Consider the following 23169-nt stretch of genomic DNA (forward strand, 5'->3'; position numbering starts at 1 on the left):
GCCTGACCATAGGGGATGGAAAACCGTGATCGCCTACACTCCCGAGAACGTGCGCACAAGCATGGTGGCCACTACACACCACTACACAAAGACTGCCACCGAGAGGACTAACATTTGTGTCCTGGAGGTGTTAACTAGCAAAAACAATGATTTGCTCACCTGACGTTATCACTAAATATCTTGACGGTTGTTTGCAGTGCGTTAAACGTGGTATTTCGTCTGTCAGTGTGAACTGGGCCTAACCCTTACAGTACCTTATCGCAGTGTACGCACGACGGATGTTTTAAAGCACTTAATACCACAAATCTGGGAATCTAATGTGATTTCTGCCCTAATGAGATTAAAACATGACTCTGCGTCAACTACGTAATTTTGGTGGGAAACAACTTTTCCATCACTTTTGTGGCCAGAAACAGTCCCTGTAAGTGTTAAAATTTGCCTGCCCATTGAAGTCTATGGCGGTTCACTAGGTTCACCTGTTCACAAACTTTTGCAGAAAATTTGCATTTGCATTCGTGAACTGAAAATTTGATGTTTGCTACATCATTATTATAGCTCAAGGGTGCCTAGTTATGAGGGCCCCATGAAAATGTTGCTATAGTTTATTATTGTATGTTTTTTCATGTATAGGAGGAATCCAGATGAAATACAGAAAATCCTAGTACAGTACTGTAAATATGGGTAGAACAAACAGAAACTCCATGCAAAATGCGCCCTAGTCAGGATTTGAACCTTGGACTCTGGTACTGCAAGGAGTGCTAGTCACTTTGCCACAGTGCTGCCCACAGATCTAAGAAACATGTTTTAGTTGGGCTTTCTTTTCTGGCTAGGAGGACTGAGTGTTAGGGAATTGTTTGGACAGCTCATCCAATTGCTTCGTGCCAGTCATTACAGTGCACAGCACAGTCCTGTCAGATCATTCAGTGCTTACAGAGAAACCCTCAGGGAGAAGAGTCACTAGCTGCTGAGAAGGGCTCCAAGTTTGTGTGCAGAGGAAAGCTGGAAGAGGGAGGGAGAAAACAGCTGCTCCGAACAGATGATGAGATTTGCTGGCTCTTTAAGCCCTGCCGGCAATGAAAGAAGAGGGAGGCTGTATGTGTATGTGTGGCTGATAATGAGAGTCCAATAAGCCTTCACAGCACCTCCCAGAGAAGAAAAAAAGTGTATTTGCACAGGACAAGGATGTATATAAAGCCCAACAAGAGCTGATGTTGCCTGTTTGCAAACAGGTAGTGAAGCAACAGGGACTGCAGCACTGGGACAAGGTACAGCCTGAACATCTGGATCAGTGGATGCAGAACAGAAGAGACTGTTGCCTGCGCTACATCCTAATGGGCATCTTTTATTTCACTTTTTTACCAATACATTCTTTTCCCCTTTGTTTCAATAAATTTCTACCACGTTCACATGGTCGATCCATTTCAGTTTTCTCTAGTTTCAAAATTCACCTAAGCTGCCCTTCATCTCTTTGTGCATAAAGTACAATATTTCCTGGAACGACTCGTGGCTGAGTCACCATGCATCATGCACATCTGGCTGTCACCTCTCTGCTAGCTTTGGATATAGTTTTTTTCTCCTCTATCTATGCTTGGTCGGATGAGGTTTTGGTAACCCCTAAAAAACTGGATCCTGATATCAATGGGAGACAGTACTACAGACAAGGCCATGAATTGGCCAAGGACATTGGAGTTATATTTCAGATCTCAGCATTTCAGGAGGATTTCTATCTGAATTTAAGTCCTGATTCTCAGTTCATTGCACCAGCATTTTCCATGCACTATCCTGGCACTGTCCCCAAACCTTCCCCAAGCCTAAGGCATTGCTTCTACTCTGGAGATGTCAATTCTGACCGAGATTCTTTTGCAGCTCTCAGCCTTTGTGGAGGACTTCGGGGGGCCTTCGGATACAGAGGATTGGAATATTTCATCAGTCCATTAAAAAATGGTACATGGGACCAATTGCGAGGTAGCAAGCAAGGGTTGCATCTCCTCCAGCGCAGAAAAGCTGTGATACAACCAGAGGACACCACGTCCAGGTGTGGAGTCAGCTCTGGACTCAACCATGGCATCATGGAAGCTCTTGAGAGATACAAGAGCTCCAAGCATGGCAAAAAACACATCAATGGTACCAGACAGGGAGGCCATCGGTCCCGACGCTTCGCATCTATCGCTAGATACGTGGAAACACTGGTTGTGGCAGATGAAACAATGCTGAAGTTCCATGGTGATGACCTTCAACACTATCTGCTCACGTTAATGGCCACAGCTGCTCGCTTGTATCGCCACCACAGTATCCAAAACCCAATCAACATAGCTGTAGTAAAGTTCATGGTGCTGACAGATGATGGAAAGGGACCCAAGGTCACAACCAATGCTGCCATGACCCTGAGGAGCTTCTGCACTTGGCAGAAGAAGTGGAACAAGGCAAACGATAAACATCCAGAATACTGGGATACTGCCATCCTCTTCACCAAAACGGTGAGTGTTCATAAAGTGCAAAACTGATGCTTAGGCACTATGTAGGAATGGCTGAGAAATTACTGAGTGAGTGACATACATGTTTAGTTCAAAGTATTATTCTGTATATCACATGATATAAATACAGTGTACAGTTGTAGGTACATACATTTTCCCAATATCAATTGTTTACCTCAATGTTGCCCAACTCACTCCTGAAGGCCCACCAACAGTACATGTTTTGTGGACATCCTCAGAGGTAGTTAATCAGCACTAATGAGACACTGATTACCCCACCAGTGAATATGTGCAGTTCCTTGCAAAATGAGTACTGTTGGTGGGTTTTGAGGGCAGGGTTGGGGAACCTGGTTCTTGGTCTCCCATTGCACAAGAAGGTATAGGACAACATTTCAGCAGAAACTGTCTAATATTGATAATGCTGTCACTAATTTTGTATTGTCCACTCTAATACAAAGCTATGAAGCTGTTGCTTGTTCAGTGCTCCAACCATATTTTAATTAAGGCTAAGTTCACAGTGGGATCTGGGTTGCGTTCCCTTTATAAACAGTACACAAAGGAATAAAAAAAGTCTCACTGCACGTTCGGCAACAGTTGTGTCACATAAAGTGATGCATACAGTCAATAAAAAGTATGCTTCACTGCCATTGACGAGTGCATTATGCGATACCGCACTATATGCAGTGCATTGGGATGCCGCACGCCGTTATATCGCACTGTGGAAGTCGCATAGGTGGTGCATTGCAGTGCAGAGGTCTGCGTTACAATGTGGCTGTTACTTTTCACTGCAACGCAGCACTGTGAATGTAGACTCAATGTTAATTAGGAATGCTAAGATTGTAAATAAGCTTTCAATAAAATTCAGTTTTTTGTAAATCAAATCTAATGTCTAATTATTATTGTTTTTTAACTGGTACAGTATAAGTCTCAATATATTGTTATATTCTGACTGTACTAACTTGATGGAAAGTCAGATCTGCTTGCTATGAGTTACTGCAATTCTACACTACATTGTTTAAATGGCAAGAAAATTGGTCAATGTCTTTTTCTGCTCTGTATATTAGTGAATCAAAAGCTACATACATACTTTCAATAATTGTTTTGTTCCCTGGAAAGAATGTTCTGGGACATTTTGGGAATGATCATTGTACAGATACACTGCCCAGCAGCCTGGACAAGTGAGAGGTGCTCTACAATGGAGAATACAAAAGAAGAACAAATGTCATCAGGAGACACCTGTACTTATGCTAGATTTTCATGAACCTACATTCCTTCTAATGTGAGTTCTTAGCTTAAGGTCATTCTTGTCATACTAGTGTCTCTAGAGTTCATGCAGCATAACTACACAGTGGAAATGCAGGATTGGATAAGGTTGCTGAATAGTGTGCCTAGATTGGTGCAGCTGCTGGGCATCATCAGGATACAGGGGCAGGGTGACAATGATGGATGCTAGGAGATTAGATAGCGAGGTGTTGGCTACATAGCAACAGCCGCTGGCACTCTCCTCTCATCTTCTCACACTGTTTGTTGCTGATCTGGAATTTGGTGGGTTTACATAAGCAAGACAAATAGAAAGAGGAAGACTCACATAGAGGATATAACCAGTATCCGCACTTATCTAGAAAGGGTAGGAAACTTTAGATTGCTTCTTTGGCTGGTGGAGGCATGCAGAATATTTATCCTGGCCCGTGTTCAGAGTCAGGCACTGCACATAGAGCACACAAGACACTTGGCTACAGTCACAGTGGTGCATTGTGGTGTGGCATATTGGCCGCTTTTTAACACTGCTTGCTGCACTAAAATGCACCACCTATGCGACATTCACAGTGTGGCTGGTGCAGTGCGGTATAAAGTCGTGTGGCATTGTAACGCACTACATGCGCTGTGCGTGAACAGGTACAGTGAAGCATAATTTTCATTGACTGTATGCTTTAATGTATACAACGCAACACGCCGGTAACATGTGGTGCTACTTTCCCAATATGTTGCTCCCTTGCTGTCACAGGGAATGCAACACAACGGCCACCGTGAACGTAGCCTTATTGCTATGCGTTTTTGTCTCCATAGCAGTGCATTGTGAAAAAGCTTCAGTTTTTCAGTGTATAGTGTGAAAGAGGCCATAAGGAAACATGGACACTGGACTGCACATCAGTTGTCATTTCAGTTATAACTGATAGCAACTGATATAGTGTAAAAAGGGCCGTAATTCATTTAACCTCCTTGGCGGTAACCCCGTGTGTGACACGGGGTAAGCCGCCGGAGGGTGCCGCTCAGGCCCTGCTGGGCCGATTTACTTAATTTTTTTTTTTTGCTGGACGCAGCTAGCACTTTGCTAGCTGCGCCAGCACCCCGATCGCCGCCGCCGCGCGCCCGATCGCCGCTATCCGGTGCGGCGCGCGGCCCCCCCCCCCAGACCCCGAGCGCTGCCTGGCCAATCAGTGCCAGGCAGCGCCGAGGGGTGGATCGGGTCTCCCAATGACGTCCCGACGTCGCTGACGTCGGTGACGTCATCCCGCCCCGTCGCCATGGCGACGGGGGAAGCCCTCCAGGAAATCCCGTTCTTTGAACGGGATTTCCTGATCGGTGATCGCCGAAGGCGATCGAAGCGGGCGGGGGGATGCCGCTGAGCAGCGGCTATCATGTAGCGAGCCCTCGGCTCGCTACATGATAAAAAAAAAAAGGGGGTTAAAGCCACAATATGTCATTCGGCTGCTATTTGCTATCACCCTGTCCTGTTACGAGGCAAAACTTTCCTGTAGCACCAACTTATTTTAATATATACCAGAAAGTAACATTACATCCAACCTTACATCCAACCTTCCTATTTTACATGTTCAATATATTTGAAATTTGATATCATGTGCACACTCACAACTAGTCCCTCTAGGGGCGACTTATTTATTAAGGTTTGTTTCAAACAACCCATATGACACACAGCTGGATCAAGATTGCAAAGCTATGTATATACTTTATAACCATTGTTTGGGATCTTAGCAGGGCCGGTTCTAGACTTTTTGCTGCCTGAGGCAAACTTGTGAGGATGCGCCCCCCTCCCCTCCCAAATTGGAATGATCGCATAGCACTCGACACGTTATAGCTGGAGTGAGCCCCCCCCAAAACACCCTCAGTATAGGTAGCCAGTTATAGATACCCCCAGTGTCGGTAGCTAGGTACAGTTGCCCCCAGGATAGGTTAGCCTTGTACAGTTGCCCCCAGTATAGGTTGGCCAGGCACTCTCTTCACTTCCTGTTTCTGCCCGGTGCTGCCATCTGACTTCTGCAGCCTGAGGAAGTCACCTAGAACTTAGCAAGTAACAGTTTGTATATGAGGGCTGTACAGAAGCATCCTATACTATAAAACCCCTGTGTCGCTGAGTCCAGCATTTGTCCCTGTGTCCCTGCTATTTGCTATTGCGCATGTGCGCAGTAACGGACACGGAAAGCTGGACGGGACCAGGGAGCGAGGTGGGCGGGCGGTTGCGTGCGCGCGGCGGGTGCACGAGCGCGCGATGGATGCGGGAGTGTGCGCGACGGGATTGCGCTGCAGCTGTAGGCGCGCGCATGCGCACTGACTGGCGGCAGCAGAAAAACGGACCTAGACCTAGAGCCCGTTTTTAAACGGGCTTAGGTCCACTAGTATAAACAAAAAAAAGGTGCCTGGAAATTTGGGCTCCCAGTAATGCCGATAGTAAAATATCAGTATTTAATACCAGTATTTTACTATCAAAATGTAAAATATCTGTATACCATTATTTTACGATGGCTAAACCTAACCCTACTCTAACACAAAATCACCCCCCTAACTCCTAACCCTAAATCCACCCCCCACACACAGTACCCGCCTGATACCTAACCCTAACCCCCCCTCCCACCCCACTGCACACACTACCTGCCTAATGCCTAACAACTCTCCACACACTACCTGCCTAATGCCTAACCCCCCCTTCTGAACACTCTACCTGCCTAATGCCTAACCCCCCTCTCCGCACACACTACCTGCCTAATGCCTAACACCCCCCACACACACTACCTGCCTAATACCTAACACCCCCTGCACACACTACCTGCCTAATAATAACCCCCCCTTCCGCATACACTACCTACCTAATGCCTAACCCTACCCAGCACCCACTACCTGCCTGCTAATGCCTTAACCTAACCCCCCCCTCCCACACACACACACACACACACACAAACTACCTGCCGGTAACCCTGACCGCCATAGGCGCCTATAGAAATATCAGCATTTGGGTGCCTGTAGTGCCCAATAATTAGCAGGTGCTGTACCAACAACTTTATAAATAAATAATTAATAAATTTCTGCCCCGGCGCCTAAATGCCGATAAAATACATGGGTCGCCAATGAGGCGTGGACTGGCCTGGGAGGACGGTAGAAGATTTTACCCTGGGCCCCCTCCTCATCAAGCGATTAGGACCCCCTTCCCTAACCCTTAAAGAGAAACTCCGACCAAGAATTGAACTTTATCCCAATCAGTAGCTGATACCCCCTTTTACATGAGAAATCTATTCCTTTTCACAAACAGACCATCAGGGGGCGCTGTATGGATGATATTGTGGGGAAACCCCTCCCACAAGAAACAAGAAAAGTACGTACTCTTGGCAGTTTCCTGTCTGTGAACCTTGCTGCATTATGGGAAAAATGAGTCATTCAAGAGTGTATTCCCTACCAGCCCTGGTAAAGACCCGACCTCCTCTGCAGGCTGGTGATAGTTCAGCTATCACATGGTGCCCGGGCTGCTGCAGGAAGCCCACATGGATGTGACATACGGTATAGCAAAATGCATAGTAATGTTGTCTTGCACAGCAGAAGACACAGACTGTTCAGCTGGCTTGCATTCTGAGAGTCTGTGTCTCTCCATGAACTGCTGACCCTGCCTGCACCATGCTTTCACTTGTTGTGCTGGGCTCCCTCCCCACAGATAAGAAATGGACAAAGGTCTGGTCACTGGCACCTGGCAAGGCTGCATGTGAGGAGACAAGAGGGCTGGAGGTGATGTGCTGACCACAAGGAAAATGATCACCCCAGCTCTCCATCTGATTCCCAGGAGGACACCAGTAATAGCCAGCAGACAAAATCTATAGAGACCAGGAGCAGCTAACCCTGAAGTATGATGATGGATTCTATAGGAAGCTCTTTTTTTTATTGTGAGAGGAGCTGCCAGGGCCAAGTGACAGACACAAACTCTTAGGGCCCTTTTTCACTAGCAATCGCCAGCGATTGCAATTTTTCATTAATCACTCTAAAAATTGCTCCAGAAAGCAATTGCGATTTGCGATTTCCAAATCGAATCACTATAGTGGAAAATACTTCTCATGATTTCTATGATAAAGTAACAACCCTAGCGATTTAAAAATCACTAGCGATTTGTGATTCAGCTGTGTAGTGGAAAAAGACCCTTAGGGCACTTTAAAGGAATCATCAGGTTAAAAAAAAAAAATTACTTACCCGGAGTTTCCTCCAGCCCCTGGCAAGTATCCTGTGTCCTTGCTGCAGCTTTGGTGGCTCCCGGTCCCCTCCGATGTAGATGCCGACCTCGCCATGTCGCCCTCTACTGCGCCTGTGCGCAGAGTTGCTCGGATACCCCTGATCATACATACGAGTGATCACAAGCATTACTCCGCCCACTTCTGAATTGACTCACGATCATGAGTAGAAAGGGATATCCGACTCGAGTGTGGTTTCGAATTGACTAACCACATGTAATCACTAATCACGAGTCGGTATTTGCGATTAAAAACCCTCCGACTTAAGCGGTTAATAGCAAAGCCCCCTTACATACTAGAAACACCAAATTTGCAGGTTATGTTAAGAAGAACAGTGGGAACCAGGGGAAATTTTTCAAAAAGACCTTATAGTTTTTGAGAAAATCGATTTTAAAGTCTCAAAGGAAAAAGAATACATTTAAATGCGGTAAATGACAGTTATTGTAGCAAACCTAATGGTAGTGTAAATTTACATATATCAAAAGAAAGAGCAATGAATTTCATGACTGGGTTACCAGGGGGTCCATAGGCAGTGCGTACGGACCCCCTGGAAACCCCTCCGGAGCCGCAACGCTTTGGCCAGGGATCACTTTACAGCCACAATATGGCTGTATAAAGATCCCTGGGATATTTTCCTATTTTTTTTAACCTTTTTTTTTTTTTATGTTCAGAGGGTGGGAAATTAAAAAAAAATGATGTGGGGTCCTCCATCCCGAGCATCTAACCCCTTGTCTCCCATGCAGGCTGGGATAGCCAGAATGCGGAGCCCCGGCCGAATGGGACTTCAGGAGGAGGGGGGCGACGACTCCCTGGGGGGATTCATGGTGGCATCTAGGAGACCCCAGATGCCTGCCCCCCTCCCTTGAGAAATGAGTATAGGGGTAATCCTTACCATTTCCACAAAGGGTTAAATGAAATAAAAACACAACAATGAAAAAAGTCCTTTATTAATCTTAACCAGAAATACTTACCTGTTCCCTTAAAAAAAAATGTTCCCACGCCAATATCCTCGGAAAGGTCCCACCTCAATATCCTTTAAACATGCGGCCTTCTTAAGCTGATTGAAGATCAGCGTGCACTGCCGCCAAACCCACCGCCCCCGCCGCACTGCTGTCAGCTATACTAAGTATGGGTGCGCTGGGTGCCAACATAGGTGAGGGTGATAAGTGTGGGCAGGTGGAGAGGACTGCGGGAGCTGGCGGCAAAGCGTCTGCATAGGACGCGCTCTCAGCTATACTTAGTATAGCTGAGAGCAAAAGTATCTTTGAATTTCCCTCCAAGGCTCCCCATTGGTCGGTTAAGGAACCAATGGGGAGCCTTGGAGGGAAATTCAAAGATACTTTTGCATTATTATCCATTAGTTTATGGCGATGCAGGTATGTTTAAAATGTTACTGAAGTGACGTTGCGGCGTGCATGTGTGGAAGCATATTTTTACAATACACTTCCGTGCACTTCCGCATACCCTGAAGCAGCAAGCGATGGCAAGTGAACTTGGCCTGTCATCTAAAAGACTGTAATTTACTGCAAGAATTATGAATTTGCACTGAGAGAGAGGAATGGCAAAACACAAACCCTGCAACTCCATGACATTGTTAAAGAGCCTGCTTATGTAATGAACAAATATAGCTCCCTCTGTACTTATAAAGTAATACAAACAATAATAACCATGGTGTATAGAACATTAAATCATAGGTGTACTTTAGACATTTACTGTATATGCTACATTGCTTCCCATCATCCCCTGTTCCCCATCACTGCTTGTCTGACAACTTGCCCTGCGTTCTTAAACTTACTAAATCCCCTATGGCTGTGTGACAGCAGTACTCATGCCTGTCAACTGTTATCTACTTAAGTTATCAAGTAAGATGTTCAGTGATCTGATCTGTGCGCTGACAGAAAGGGAATGGATTCCAGTTATCACTAACTGATGAGATGTACAGAAAACATATTACAGACATGGGGGAATTCTGTTACACACAGTCATTCAGTTTAGAGGTAAAAAGCAGATGAAGCTGTGAGACAAGCAGACACTCAGCAGGGTTGCTGTACTGTGCTGTACAGATTATTATTAGTTGGGGAACACTAGTATACAGTATGCAGTGAGGGGTTTCTCACGTCTCTGTAGGGGACAAAATCAGGAAAAAAATCTATAACTGCGCTATATAAGTATACTTATTTTTTTACACACATTTATGTATGCAACTTACATTAAAGAGGAACTCTAAACAAAATATTAAAAAAGACAGTGTAACATATATTTTTATCTTTAAAGAGACTCTGAAGCAAGAATAAATCTCGCTTCAGAGCTCATAGTTAGCAGGGGCATGTGTGCCCCTGCTAAAATCCCGCTATCGCGCGGCTAAACGGGGGTCCTTTCACCCCCAAACCCACCCCCGCAAGCATTGGTCGCAAACTTGGTCCTGAGTTTTCTTTTCCTGGAGGCAGGGCTAACGGCTGCAGCCCTGCCTCCAGTCGCGTCTATCAGCGGCGCATTGCCGCCTCTCCCCCGCCCCTCTCAGTGAAGGAAGACTGAGAGTGGCGGGGGAGAGGTGGCGATACTGCTGACAGACGCGCGTGGGGCAGGGCTGCGGCGGTTAGCCCTGCCCCAACCAGGAAGAGATCCCCCGCTGCACCGAGGGGATTTGGGGGTGAAGGGGCCCCCGTTAAACCGCAGGATAGCGGCGTTTTAGCAGGGGCACACATGCCCCTGCTATCTATGAGGTCTGAAGCGAGATTTATTCTCGCTTCAGACTCTCTTTAAAGGATACCCGAAGTGACATGTGACATGCTGAGATAGACATGGGTATGTACAGTGCCTAGCACACAAATAACGATGCTGTGTTCCTTTTTTTCTTTCTCTGCCTGAAAGAGTTAAATATCAGGTATGTAAGTGGCTGACTCAGTCCTGACTCAGACAGGAAGTGACTACAGTGTGACCCTCACTGATAAGAATTTCCAACTATAAAACACTTTCCTAGCAGAAAATGGCTTCTGAGAGCAGGAAAGAGATAAAAAGGGTCAATAGTTCATAGATTTTAGCTCTGGCATACTTCAATAAATGTGTCATTGAGCAAAAACAATAAAACAGTTAAAACATAAAAAGAAAATTTAAACATAAAATAAAAATGTGGAATATCCTAAAAAGTCATTTTTAGGAGAAGGAAGCCATCTTCCTTCTCCTAAAAATGACTTTTTAGGATATTCCACATTTTTATTTTATGTTTAAATTTTCTTTTTATGTTTTAACTGTTTTATTGTTTTTGCTCAATGACACATTCATGCAATTGTTTATTTCATTAGTTTATTTTCGCTTCGGGTGTCCTTTAAAGTCTCAACCCAGTTATGTTTTGTTAAACTGCTGGCTCCCTTACCTGCGTACATGTAAAAAGAGCGCCACGGTAATTTGGGGGCCAGAGGAAACCGCTAGAAGAATGTTGGCAAAATTACTAATATTCTACTATCAGGTTCTTTGTAATTATGATAGTAAAATATTGAATTTTTCTTGCCCATTCTCACTTGAACCCTTCCTTTATTGATCGAAGCAATAATTTTGGGTGCCCCCTAATGGCAGAAACTTGGTTGCCCCCATAAGCGCCATTAAAAATTGTGGCTTTGGGAGCCCACACAGCCTGACAGTGGACACCCTAACGTATTTGCGCTGGATGGTGGAAGTGTCGGTTAAGGTTAGGCATGGGGCAGTTAAAGTTGGGCATGTGGGGTGTTTTCTTTAAGGGTTAATCATAAGGGGGGCCTTTAAGGTCAGGCGTGGGGTGGTGTTTTTAAGGGTCAGGCGTGGGGATTTTAAGGGTTAGGTGTGGGGAGGTGGTTAAGGGTAGGCATCGGCAAGGGGGGTTACTGTATGAGAATAGTGTTAGGAATAGGATAAGTTGGAGTAAAATATTGGTATTATTTACACTGGTAAAGCGTAGAATATCTATAAATTAGACAGAGATTCTACTAGAAGTTGGGCACCCAAATTTCTTAGCGCCCCTTTTTCATGCACGCTTCCTGATGCCTAACTATAACCACCCCCCAACCTATGCCTAACCCTAAGCAACCCTTCAACTGATGCCTAATCCTAACTGCCCTCTCCACATTGCAACCCCACCGATATCCATGCCTTGTTCACCACTCTTACATGTACGTCCTGGCGCCTGCTATTTCATCAGGTGCTGAGGAAGTTTGGGCACTGCCATAGGCTTCACACCCACTTTGTAGCCGTAATTACTTAAAAAAGCAATTGTCCGTACAGTGCTCCCTAGCCCACAGTCACAGTAATAAAGTTTGATATCAGCTCCAATAGCTCTAGCAATCAAATAGAGTCAACGATTATATTATACACTCTCACCGGCATTCAATGGCTGACTCACAGATCAGCAGAATGCACTTTTCCGATGATATTCACTCCTGTTATCTTCCTTCTTCCTAAGATGACACTCGGGGAAAACACAAGAGAACAGACATAGCGTAATCAAATTTCGGGATGTTTGTCCTCTACCAGCACCCACTGGTGTTATCCTGTGTGCACAGTGCTAAGTGATAGGTAAATTTCAGGCTCACCAGATGGGATGGCTGATTGAACTAAAAATCAGCAAAATAGGCTTAAATGTAATCCTTAGACTCCTCCGACCATTGGTTTTGCTTCCGCTTATTCCTCAGAAAAAGAATAATGGTAGAACATAGCGTGACCCTGTATAGATCTTAAATTTCTCTTTTTTCACACATGTGCAAAAATGTGTGCACTCCCGTAACCAGCCTTGTGCATGTCATGCAGCCAACCATGCAAAGCAGACGTTGCCTCCACAGTGCCCAGTATTTTGCACCCCACATTATGATTTCCACCACAATAATAGTATAAATACAGGCTCACCAAATGAATATGCTGACCATACCATGACCAGCAGTTTGCTCTTAAGTGTATCCAAAAAATTTCATTCAACAGGCAGATGGATACCTACAGGGACTGACACAGGGCTCCCATAGCATAATTCCACATTTTATTCAATAGTAAAAACATAAAATTATACTCACAATCCTTAAGAACACAATGCGCATCAATAAAATCCCATAGGACGTCCTCACCACCGCTCTCCTAGCGTCTGTTTGTCTGCCGCCTTAGGCCACGCCCTACCGGTTTCATCACAATGACTCATCAGGGGCTCGTCGGCCGGCGGCAGACTGGGACGCTTTGAGTTGCAGCATATGCAAATTACTTCCTGGAGCGGCTCATAGTCTCTCGCGGTGTTACACATAGTAAGCGGTTGCCTAGCAACCTAATAGCAAGCTAGAAACCCATCGCCCTACGCTAAAAACTTCTATCTAAAGAAAGATTCTTCATCTTACATATCCGTAATAATCATACATTAAACATCTTCATACCTACATATTTAACTTAAAACATACCTAAGTTAAATTGCTTTTTTGTTCTAAGGGAGTTGGTACCTCCATTCTGTATAGCGATCCGTCTGGCAGTCCTTGAGAAACGAATGTAGGGTGGAGGAGCGCCCATTGACTCATTTTGAAGGAGGGTTGAATGGCAGCTTGGTGACATCCCCTTTCTGTGTCCTGTTTGGGAGGGGAGCTAATGGTTGCTTGGCCACACCTCCTATCTCAGATAGCTGCATGGTGTGGCTGAAGCCAATGATGGGGAAGGCAAGACTACTGCTATTTTTAGCTAAAGTATTTGGTAGCTTTTATTTAGTGGGAAGGGTTGGAGATGGCAGCAAGATAACATTTTGGTGGAACAGAGGCTTTAAACGAATATGGTGTTCTTGTTTGTCTGTTTTACTCATTATTTACTGGCCAGATCTGCTGAAAAGTATTGCTGCACTTCCTGTGTTGGAATGCCAGCAGATTCTATTCCTTTTTTATGTTGTATTTTCCGAAAGGAGCTGCTGAAAAGTATGTCCGCACTTCCTGTTTTAGATGCTAACACATTATCCTCCTTCCGTTGTCTTGTCTGTTTAATTTAAAAGCTGCTGAAAAAAAATCAGTATGGCCACACTTCCTGCATTGGTGTGATAACACATTCTGCTTCTCCCCTTGTCTGATTTACCTTGTATTTTCTGGCAGGAGCTGCAAGAAAAATCAATACAACTGAGTTTCCTGTAGGGGATGACAATGGAATTTAGTCATTGTGATTTTACCCTTGCTCCAGCGCTGTAACAATGTCAGCATGACCCTTTGGTGCACATGTAACACACCAGACTGAAAATCAGTGGCTGTGTGTTATGATGCTTAGGAACAGTCTGTTTTGCTATTCACCTGCTTTACTCCATGAGACACAGGACTTATGAGACCTTAGAGACTATGGGGTGTATGCACTAAACTGCATAAAGGATTGTGTGCATAAAGTCTTACCGTATGATGAGTAAAGCACATTATATGCAGTGTAATTTGCTCTATACATCCTGTGTAAGACTTAGGGCCCGTTTCCACTATCGCGGAAACGGACGCGAATCCGCAGAGTTTCCCCGCAGGCAAATCGCGCGGGGAAACTCTGCCATAGGGGATAACGGCGCCGTCGGCCGAATCGCTTGCAGTAGCGATTCGGCCGGAACCCCCTACAGAATTCGCGGCGGAGGCTCATGGGATTTGCCTGCGATCCCGCCCACTCGCTCAGTGCCGGCGTGCGTCTACGAGACGCACGCCGCACTAGTGGAAACGAGCCCTTAAAGTGGATCCGAGAAAAACTTTTACTCATTTTATAATTGTGTTCCTTTCATATAGTTTACAGGGCATTCCTCAAGCCAAATACTTTTTTGTTTTGTTTTAATAGTATAATTCCCTATAAACTAAACAAGCCTCGCCCACAGCTCATTTTGTGCTTTGGCACTGTAGCAAGGGCTTATGGGAGCTCAGTCTGGGCAGGAGGAGGAGGAGGTTACTAGCCAATGATTTCAGAGGCAGAGAGGAGGAGGGAGGAAGAGAGAGTAAAAGTAGCATAATGAATAACACTGCTTATTGTTTACATTTCACAATATTCATTTATAGATTATTTAGTTAGTTTTTGCCCATTATAAAATCTTTCCTCTCCCTGATGTACATGCTGAAATTTATCACAGGTGGTGACATCTTTAGTTCTTCCAGGTGATCTGTACAGAATGTTCGTTACTGAGAATTCTATGCACAGTGGGAGATACAGCTTGCTTGGCAGTTGAAAACAGCCGTTATTTCCTACAATACAATGAGGTTCACAGACAGCATACTGTCAGGACCATGGTCCTGACAGCACACTGTGGGAGAGGTTTCACCACAATATCAGCCATACAGTAGTCCCTGATGATCTATTCCAGAAAAGGTAAAGATTTATTGTGGAAAATCTGCTACTGATTGGTATGAAGTTCAACCCTTACTTACAAAACAAAGCAGTTTGAGAGCCCCAATATTGTAATATGTCAAACCAATTTGTCAATACCAGCTCATATCTGGCTGGATCTTTACAAGTGCCATATACTGCCTGATGAAGCGGGATGTTGCCAGTGAAATGTGTTGCTATTACTTTGTAGTCTATTTCAATAAAGATATTTTTCACTAAATAACTGATCGAGTTTCTACTTGTGGGAGGTAAGTCCACCACTACCTCCCCCTTTTTTAACCGTTTTTAACTATTTTATCCTTATCTGGCGCCTCCGTTTTGAACAATTGTTTATTCAATCCTTACTTACAGTTCCACTTTAACGCATGTAGTTCTGCTAAACACACATTAGTCCATACACCCCAATGTGAGTATTTTTACATTAACCAGCTTGATAAGTAGACATAAACTTTATATTGGCCAAACCGAAATGACCAGGGCACAGCCAATCAATATTATAATCATAGTATTGATCAAATATTGATTGAGAAAGCTGTTCTTTTTCAGATTGACTTTGGTATGGGCGTGTGATTGGGGTATGGAGTGGCTAGATGCAGCACGAAGATGACGTTTTCTATGAGTTTGTGCTCCATCAAGCAGTACAAAGCTAGCATCTGCAGCTCTAAGATCAAGATTCCTGTTTGTTGACATCTAGCACAACATCGAATGGTACATCATGAAATATAACTGATATGGTGGCTCCCAGGTTACTGACCTGTATCAGTTATATTTCATGATGTACCACTGGATATTCTACATCTATGTCAAAAGACAGGAATCTCAATCTTAGAGATTATTATTACTATAATTATTCTTTAGTATTTATATAGCTCTGACATCTATCAGTCATTTACCTCATCTAAAGCCCATTGATAGGCAGACTCACCCTGCGATCCCATTTTTAGCATTGTATCTGTCCCCATTATAGAGATTTACCCTCACCCAGCACAAGAACATTAGATTTACTTTTAGGCCCTATTTACACTTGATGTGTTGCGTTGATTTGCATTGCGTTGCGTCCCATTCTGGAAAATGAGATGCAACGCATTAAGTGTGAGAGGGATATGGAGGATGCCATATTTATTTCCTTTTATGCAATACCAGTTGCCTGGCTATCCTGCTGATCATCTCCCTCTAATACTTTTTGCCATAGACACTAAACAAGCATACAGCAGATCAGATGTGTCTGACATTATTGTCAGATCTTACAAGATTAGCTGGATGCTTGTTTGTGGTGTGATTCATAGACTACTGCAGCCAATTAAATCAGCTGTGCTGCCAGGAAACTGGTATTGTTTAAAAGGAAATATGTATGGCAGCCTCCATATTCTTCTAATTTTAGTTGTCCTTAAAAGGAGAAATGCAATATCATAGCTACTCTAGCTCTGTGTTTCTCAACATTATTGTGGCACCTACCCTTTTATTAATGACTGACCAAACACCTATACTGTGGGTAAGATCATCTCAAGTACTACTTTTCCCTTATATGTTTGTTAGGAGTGCTCCATAATTGTGTAAATGCTATTCCAACATTTGTTGAAGCTTTTACTGACTGTTAATAATTATTCAAGTTCATTCATATATGATTTATTGTTTGTTTCTTTTTATCTAAAGATTTACAATATTGACTAAGACAGGCATGTCCAACGTCTGTCCCTGGAGCCAAATGTGGCCCGCTGAGCCTTTTCTGGCCAAAGCTCTCTACAATTGTTAATTCCATGCGGTCTGCAGACCGTAGCTGTGGTGCCACATGCAGGGGCCACCTTGTGTTGCTGTTCTGCCTCCCCCTTTGTTCACCTGTAGGTTATTAGCCACCGCTGTAGCAGTGGGAGCCACTGATTAGCAGCTGCCACTGTGTCAGCAACTGTAACAGCCTCCGATTAGCAGCTGACACTGTGCTAACAGCACACGGTATAGTGTACCTAGTGTACTGGCAATCAGCAAAATTGTGCTTAATTTCTCTAGTTTGGCCCACTGGCACTCCTATGAATGGTGATTCGGCCCTTGACCTGAATAGTTTGGACACCCCTGGACTAAAACAAGTTCAAGTACACCCTGGGGTACGTGCATCATGTGTGTAGGCAGTAGCTGAAAAGATCCCCACTAAGGGACTACTTAGAAATGCATTCATGTTGTCCCATTTCCTACATAAAAATGAATTTTGTACATTTAGAGCAAATATTACTGTGATAACTGAGAAACACCATTTCAGTGCTGTCACTGTGTTATTATGTATTGTCTGTAAGATCATATAACCTGCAGGGCTGAATGTACCTGCCTCTGTCCTGTGTGATTGGCCCTGTAGCAATATATTTCTGTCACGGACTTGAAATCTCGGTACTTGTGTAATGTTCATCAAACAAAAGCTGCTTAAAGGGAAGGTTCAAGCAAAAAAAAAAAATGAGTTTTACTTACCTGGGGCTTCTACCAGCCCCATGTAGCCATCCTGTGCCCTTGTAGTCACTCACTGCTGCTCCAGTCCCCCGCTGGCAGCTTTCTGACCTCGGAGGTCAGGGCCACATTGCATAGATTTTTACGCATTCCAGCTAGTGCAGGAACAAAAATTTACGCGTTGCACCACTAACGCGTAAAAATGTATGCGTTAATGTTCCTGCACTAGCGGGAATGTGTAAAAATGTACGCAATTCGGCCCTGACCTCCGAGGTCAGAAAGCTGCCAGCGGGGGACTGGAGCAGCAGTGAGTGACTACGAGGGCACAGGATGGCTGCATGGGGCTGGTAGAAGCCCCAGGTAAGTGAAACTCATTTTTTTTTTTTTGCTTGAACCTTCCCTTTAAAACTTTATGTATGCAGCACTTTTGTTACCAATCCACCTCTCTCCTCTCCCAGCCAAGAATAACACATTGCAGCAAACATGCAAGTCGGACAGAAGTGCCAGCTAGATGGAAAGCCAATGCATTTCCATAAGATGGATTTCCTGCTCACTGATTTCACCATGTAAATCTAATACTGATGCAGTTACACGCCGTTAGGTTCTCCAGACATCACTCTGCATCAGGCATTGCAAACTGCCTCCTTGTAGGCTGCTCATAGCTCTGGAAGCTTAAAAAACTTAGGGTCCTTTGTATTTTTATCTAGGTGACTGTCATAGTGCCTTCATCCCCCACTGCCAGAATTGTCCTTGTTTTTGTTGGTTTTGGCTTTTACAAATGCCACCTCATAAGCTATAAGAATGCACAGGATTGGTATTACCATAACCCGCAGTGTCTTGTTTTACCATGACACATGTTGCTTTTTCTATTTTACAGCTACCCTCCTTTACTTTACTCTGAAAGACGTTAGGGCCAAAAGAAGCACTTTTTAATTGGTTGTTTGTTCAAAAGAGGCAGTTCTACCTGTCCTAGTGTAAATAACACATCACCATAAAAAACGTTTAGCTATATACCGTACATTAACATACCACCTTCATTAATGTTAACCTGGAGTTCTAAGCATTCAGTAATGAAAACTTTTGTTCTGGTGCTTGATATACTTTAAGTAAACCTCTCAATATCTAATGGATAATGAGCTTAACCCAGATATGTCAAACAAGACATTCTTTGCTCACCATAACTGTACTTCCCCTGCCAAAGCATATTGCCTTTAACTAGATAGAGTGAAATGGTAATGATAAGCAGAGATGAAACTGAAGAAAGCCCTGCAATAGCAGTAGCGTAACTAGGGCTGCCATCAAGAGGTGCAACACAACTAACACTAGAGTGAGGGGATTTAAAAAACGAAATTTTGCAATTCCAGCTTTGACGATCAGGTGATTGTGAAAAGTGCATTTTTTAATCTCCTCCCCCTGCAGCGGTGACCCCCCCTCCTCTCTCTCCCTCCTTCTGCAGCGATGCTGGGGGGGGGGGGGGGTGTTACTCACCATGCTCTCCTCCGCTCAGATTGCACCACCAGCTCCGGTCTCCACTGTCCATGGTACCAGGGCACACAGCTTGATGATGCCATCAAGCTGCGCTGCGGTACTGTAGACAGTGAGGACCGGAACTGGTGGTGCAATCTGTGCAGGCGAGAGGCACGGTAACAGCACAGGGAGCCCGCTATCGCTGCGGAGGGAGAGAGAGGGGGGACACCGCTTCGAGGGGGGCATACTGTACTGTGGCACCTATACTGGCTAACCTGTACTGAGACACCTATACTGGCTAACCTGTACTGCAACACCTATAATGGCTAACCTGTACTGCGACACCTATAATGGCTAACCTGTACTGCAACACCTATAATGGCTAACCTGTACTGCGACACCTATACTGGCCAACCTGTACTGCGACACCTATACTGGCCAACCTGTACTGCGGCACATATACTGGCTAACCTGTACTGTGACACCTTTAGTGGCTAACCTGTACTGGGGCACCTATAGCTGGCTTACCTTTACTTGGGCACCTATAGAAAGCTAACTTTTACTGGGGCACCTATACTGTAGCAGGCTAAACTATACCAGGGGCACCAATACTTGGCTACCTATACTGGGGGCATTTCTAGTTTCTAGTCACGCCTAGCTATAGTTCATTTATCAAAACACTTGAAAATTGGAAGCCAAATACTTTTTTTCTAGAGAGAGAAAAGGCTTTTAATTTCTATTTGCTTTTTTTTTTTCTGGCTAGGTTACACAGCTTTTTTCTCTCTTCCTGTCATGGCACCCCTAAACATCTGGACAGGAAATGAGAAATCTCTTTATAGGGACACAGAGACCAATAAACACCTCATAGAAGTTCTAAATCTTACAACTAAAGTGCTTTTGCTGCTTTTTTTGTCCCCTTTGGAACCACTTCCCTTCGACCCTAGTCGCAGGGGTAAATCTCAGCATAGACAGATGCAGGAACAGAATAAATGACTTGTGCCGGGACATGAGGGGATTGATGGCAGACTGGTATCCTGATATTTGAGGGTTGGCTTAAACTGGAGGTACATTTGCTGCCTATAATGACTTATGTTGAGGAATGAGACAGCAGTTACATTTCGCAGTCAAATAGTTAATGCCATGCACCCATAAACTGTGCAGCTTTCACTTTTCTCATCTTGTATGATCGCACAGCACATGCTATTTTGAAGCTAGTTTGATTCGTAAAGCCGAGGCCTAGTTTCTATCTGTTTCTTCCTGACCGTGTGCTGCTTGCTGTTTCATGAGCCACTTCCCAGGGCCAGGGAATCCCAGTGGTCATGCAAGTTCATCCTGCACCAAACACCACAGCCCTCAGTTCCTGGTGTCCTCATTTGCTCCTGAATCTGTGTAACAGAACATGCTTCACTGTGACATGAGAATTTATCCTCTTCCTATACATTTCCCTCACAGATGCTTTGTGCCGGCTCCAAGCCGGATGAATCTCATATGCAGAGCTCTCCAATTCATCTGTCAGCTCATCTGGAGCTAGAGGAAAATGGAGCAAATCCCTTTACAGATTTAATGTTCCCCATACAGGTTAGAGTAGTGTTTGCATACTAGGTATGTATATATTATGTGAGGATATGGAGGCTCGGCGTTGGCATGGAGTTTAGCTATGCAGTTTTCATATCAGGTATGAGACAGTACTTTTCTTTCATTGTTGCTCATGCCATTTGGCTAGCGATAACTGGTAACGAAACCTTCTTTTTCATGACTAACCCTAACCTGCCCACCTGGCATTAACCCCTTCCTGACTGCCAACCCTAACCTACCCTTGACATGAACCCCTTCCTGACATTAACCCCTTCCTGGTGTCTATCCCTGACCTCCTTACCCTAAAAACTAAAAATAACCTATTCCTTTCCTATCCCCATAATATTCATAAACAATGCATAAATCTAGTCAATTACACCGAGCAATACCCACCTTCTGGTGACTTCACTTACATCTATCTGTATAGTTAGGGCATCAACATACCTCATTTAGCTATGCACACTTTCAATTTCTGTCACCTGAAACAACTGTTTGTGATCATTTTGGGTGGAAGCTTAGGAATGATCACTGTACAGATATGCTGCAGCCTATCCTGTTGTGTGTAGAGGGAGGAGGAAGGATAATCAGGAGACCACTTGCTGCAGGGTTTCAATAGAAGTTCCCACAAGAAAAATAGAGGTTGGTTAGTAGTGCAAAAATAAAACAATAACATCAGGGGGACATCTATACACACTCAAGTATTCTTTTGCCCAAGATAGCCGCCTGTGAATGATTATTTCAGCCAAGGGATCGGATCCGTTTTTTTCTCCATAGGCTTTAACATCACTTTCGAATCCCCTTGTCCTGACCTTGAGTTCCTGCATAGCTACTCATTCATCCAGCAGATGCAAGCTCCTCCCACAGCCTTCCAAAGCCTCTCTCTTCTGCGGCCTTCAGCAACCACCTGAGACTAGCATAGGAGCTCCCAGTCTCATTATTCTCTTCTTGCATAGGAAATTCATCCCTTTTATTGAGCCAGGCAGGTGCACTTTACTCCAGTTCCTGACCTGAGAGAGGACTGGAGTGTTTGGCCCACTGTTTCCATCCAGATTTCTCTGAAAAAGAAGCCTGTTTCCACTACACGCAGATTGGATGCAGAAAAACTGACTCCAATGAATGCCTATTGGCCTGTTTCCACTAAACACGATTTTTCTGATGCAGATTTTCCCATAGGCATTCATTGGAGTCAGTTTTTCTGCATCCAATCTGCTTGTAGTGGAAACAGGCACTTAATGGAGATCTGTAAATAACCAGCAGGTCTGGTCTGCAACTGGGAACATCCAGGCTGTTTTCCATTTGTTCCAGGTGAAGAAAAACTCACCAATTCAAGTGAAATGCTGCTCTCTGTTCTTGACCATACTTTCACAGGGCTACCACAGGGATAGCCTCTGGTATGTCAGTGCTATCCCCTTAGGCTGGGTTTCCACTGGGGTGCCGCATCTTTTTCTGGAATTGACGTGGCACTCACACTGATATAAATTAGCATCCTAATTGGGGCTATGGGGATTTGGATATGTTGTTTAGCGGGCAGCATTATTTCCCCCGCATGCAATTCAGAAGCAGAATCAGCCTATTGATTTTAATAGGCTGCAATTCCGGATCCGAATTCAGGTGTGGGAAAATGCTGCAGTGGAAACGGACCCTTAGGCTTTTTTTTATGATTGATGCCTAACCAATCACAAATCAATCTACAGACTAGAGAGTGCATGCTGTTTTGTGACTGGTGGTAACTCTTTGTCATTCAAATGCCCTGGCCCGTGAACAGTGGAAACACAATGGATACACTAGAACCTAGGTTCGCAACGTGTGGTATGCAGTGGTGTAGCAATAGGGGGTGCAGAGGTAGCGACCACCGACCACATCGGGGCCCTTGGGCTAGAGGGGCCCCGCGGGGCCCACCCTCAACAACGTCTTTATTGGTCCTGCGCTGATAATATTCACTTTTATAGAGACTTTGAATAGTAGTAATCATTAACAAACTCTTCCCTATCCCCTTCTTGCACCCTGACGCTGTGGTTGCCCTTTATTGGCTTTGGTGGACCATATCAATTGTTATGTATAGCATGCTTAGGGGGCTCCAATGCAAAACTTTCACCGGCGCCCATAGCTCCTTAGCTACGCCACTGGTGGTATGCCTACCCCAGGGGGTACGTTTGATGGACCCAGGAGAGCACAGGCTTTCAGAAGGGGTACATACCAATAAAATGTTAAAAACCACTGCACTAGGACATACCATCTTGAAGTACAGTATTATAGTTTTTCCACATGCCAGCAGTTCTTTAAATATATCTTGTCTGTTCTTTTTCTCAGCAGTCAACTAGATTTTAATTGACTTTCCAATTTTGATGAGGAACAAATGTTATAATTAATTGTTTGCCTTAAAGAGACTTTGTAACAAC

The 23169-nt window shown here is 44.5% G+C and overlaps 1 protein-coding gene across 1 annotated transcript in view; it reads left to right on the top strand.

Annotated features, from left to right (window-relative positions):
- Positions 1 to 918: 918 nt before the first annotated feature.
- ADAMTS15 (ADAM metallopeptidase with thrombospondin type 1 motif 15) overlaps positions 919 to 23169 on the top strand; it is a 109895-nt gene continuing 87644 nt past the window's right edge. Inside the window, exon 1 of the mRNA XM_068240392.1 lies at positions 919 to 2477. Coding sequence (XP_068096493.1) covers positions 1518 to 2477 — 960 coding nt within the window. The 5' untranslated portion in view covers positions 919 to 1517. The remainder of the gene's footprint in view (positions 2478 to 23169) is intronic.

The sequence above is a fragment of the Hyperolius riggenbachi genome, chromosome 6 (assembly GCF_040937935.1).
Source record: "Hyperolius riggenbachi isolate aHypRig1 chromosome 6, aHypRig1.pri, whole genome shotgun sequence".
Taxonomy (NCBI): domain Eukaryota; kingdom Metazoa; phylum Chordata; class Amphibia; order Anura; family Hyperoliidae; genus Hyperolius; species Hyperolius riggenbachi.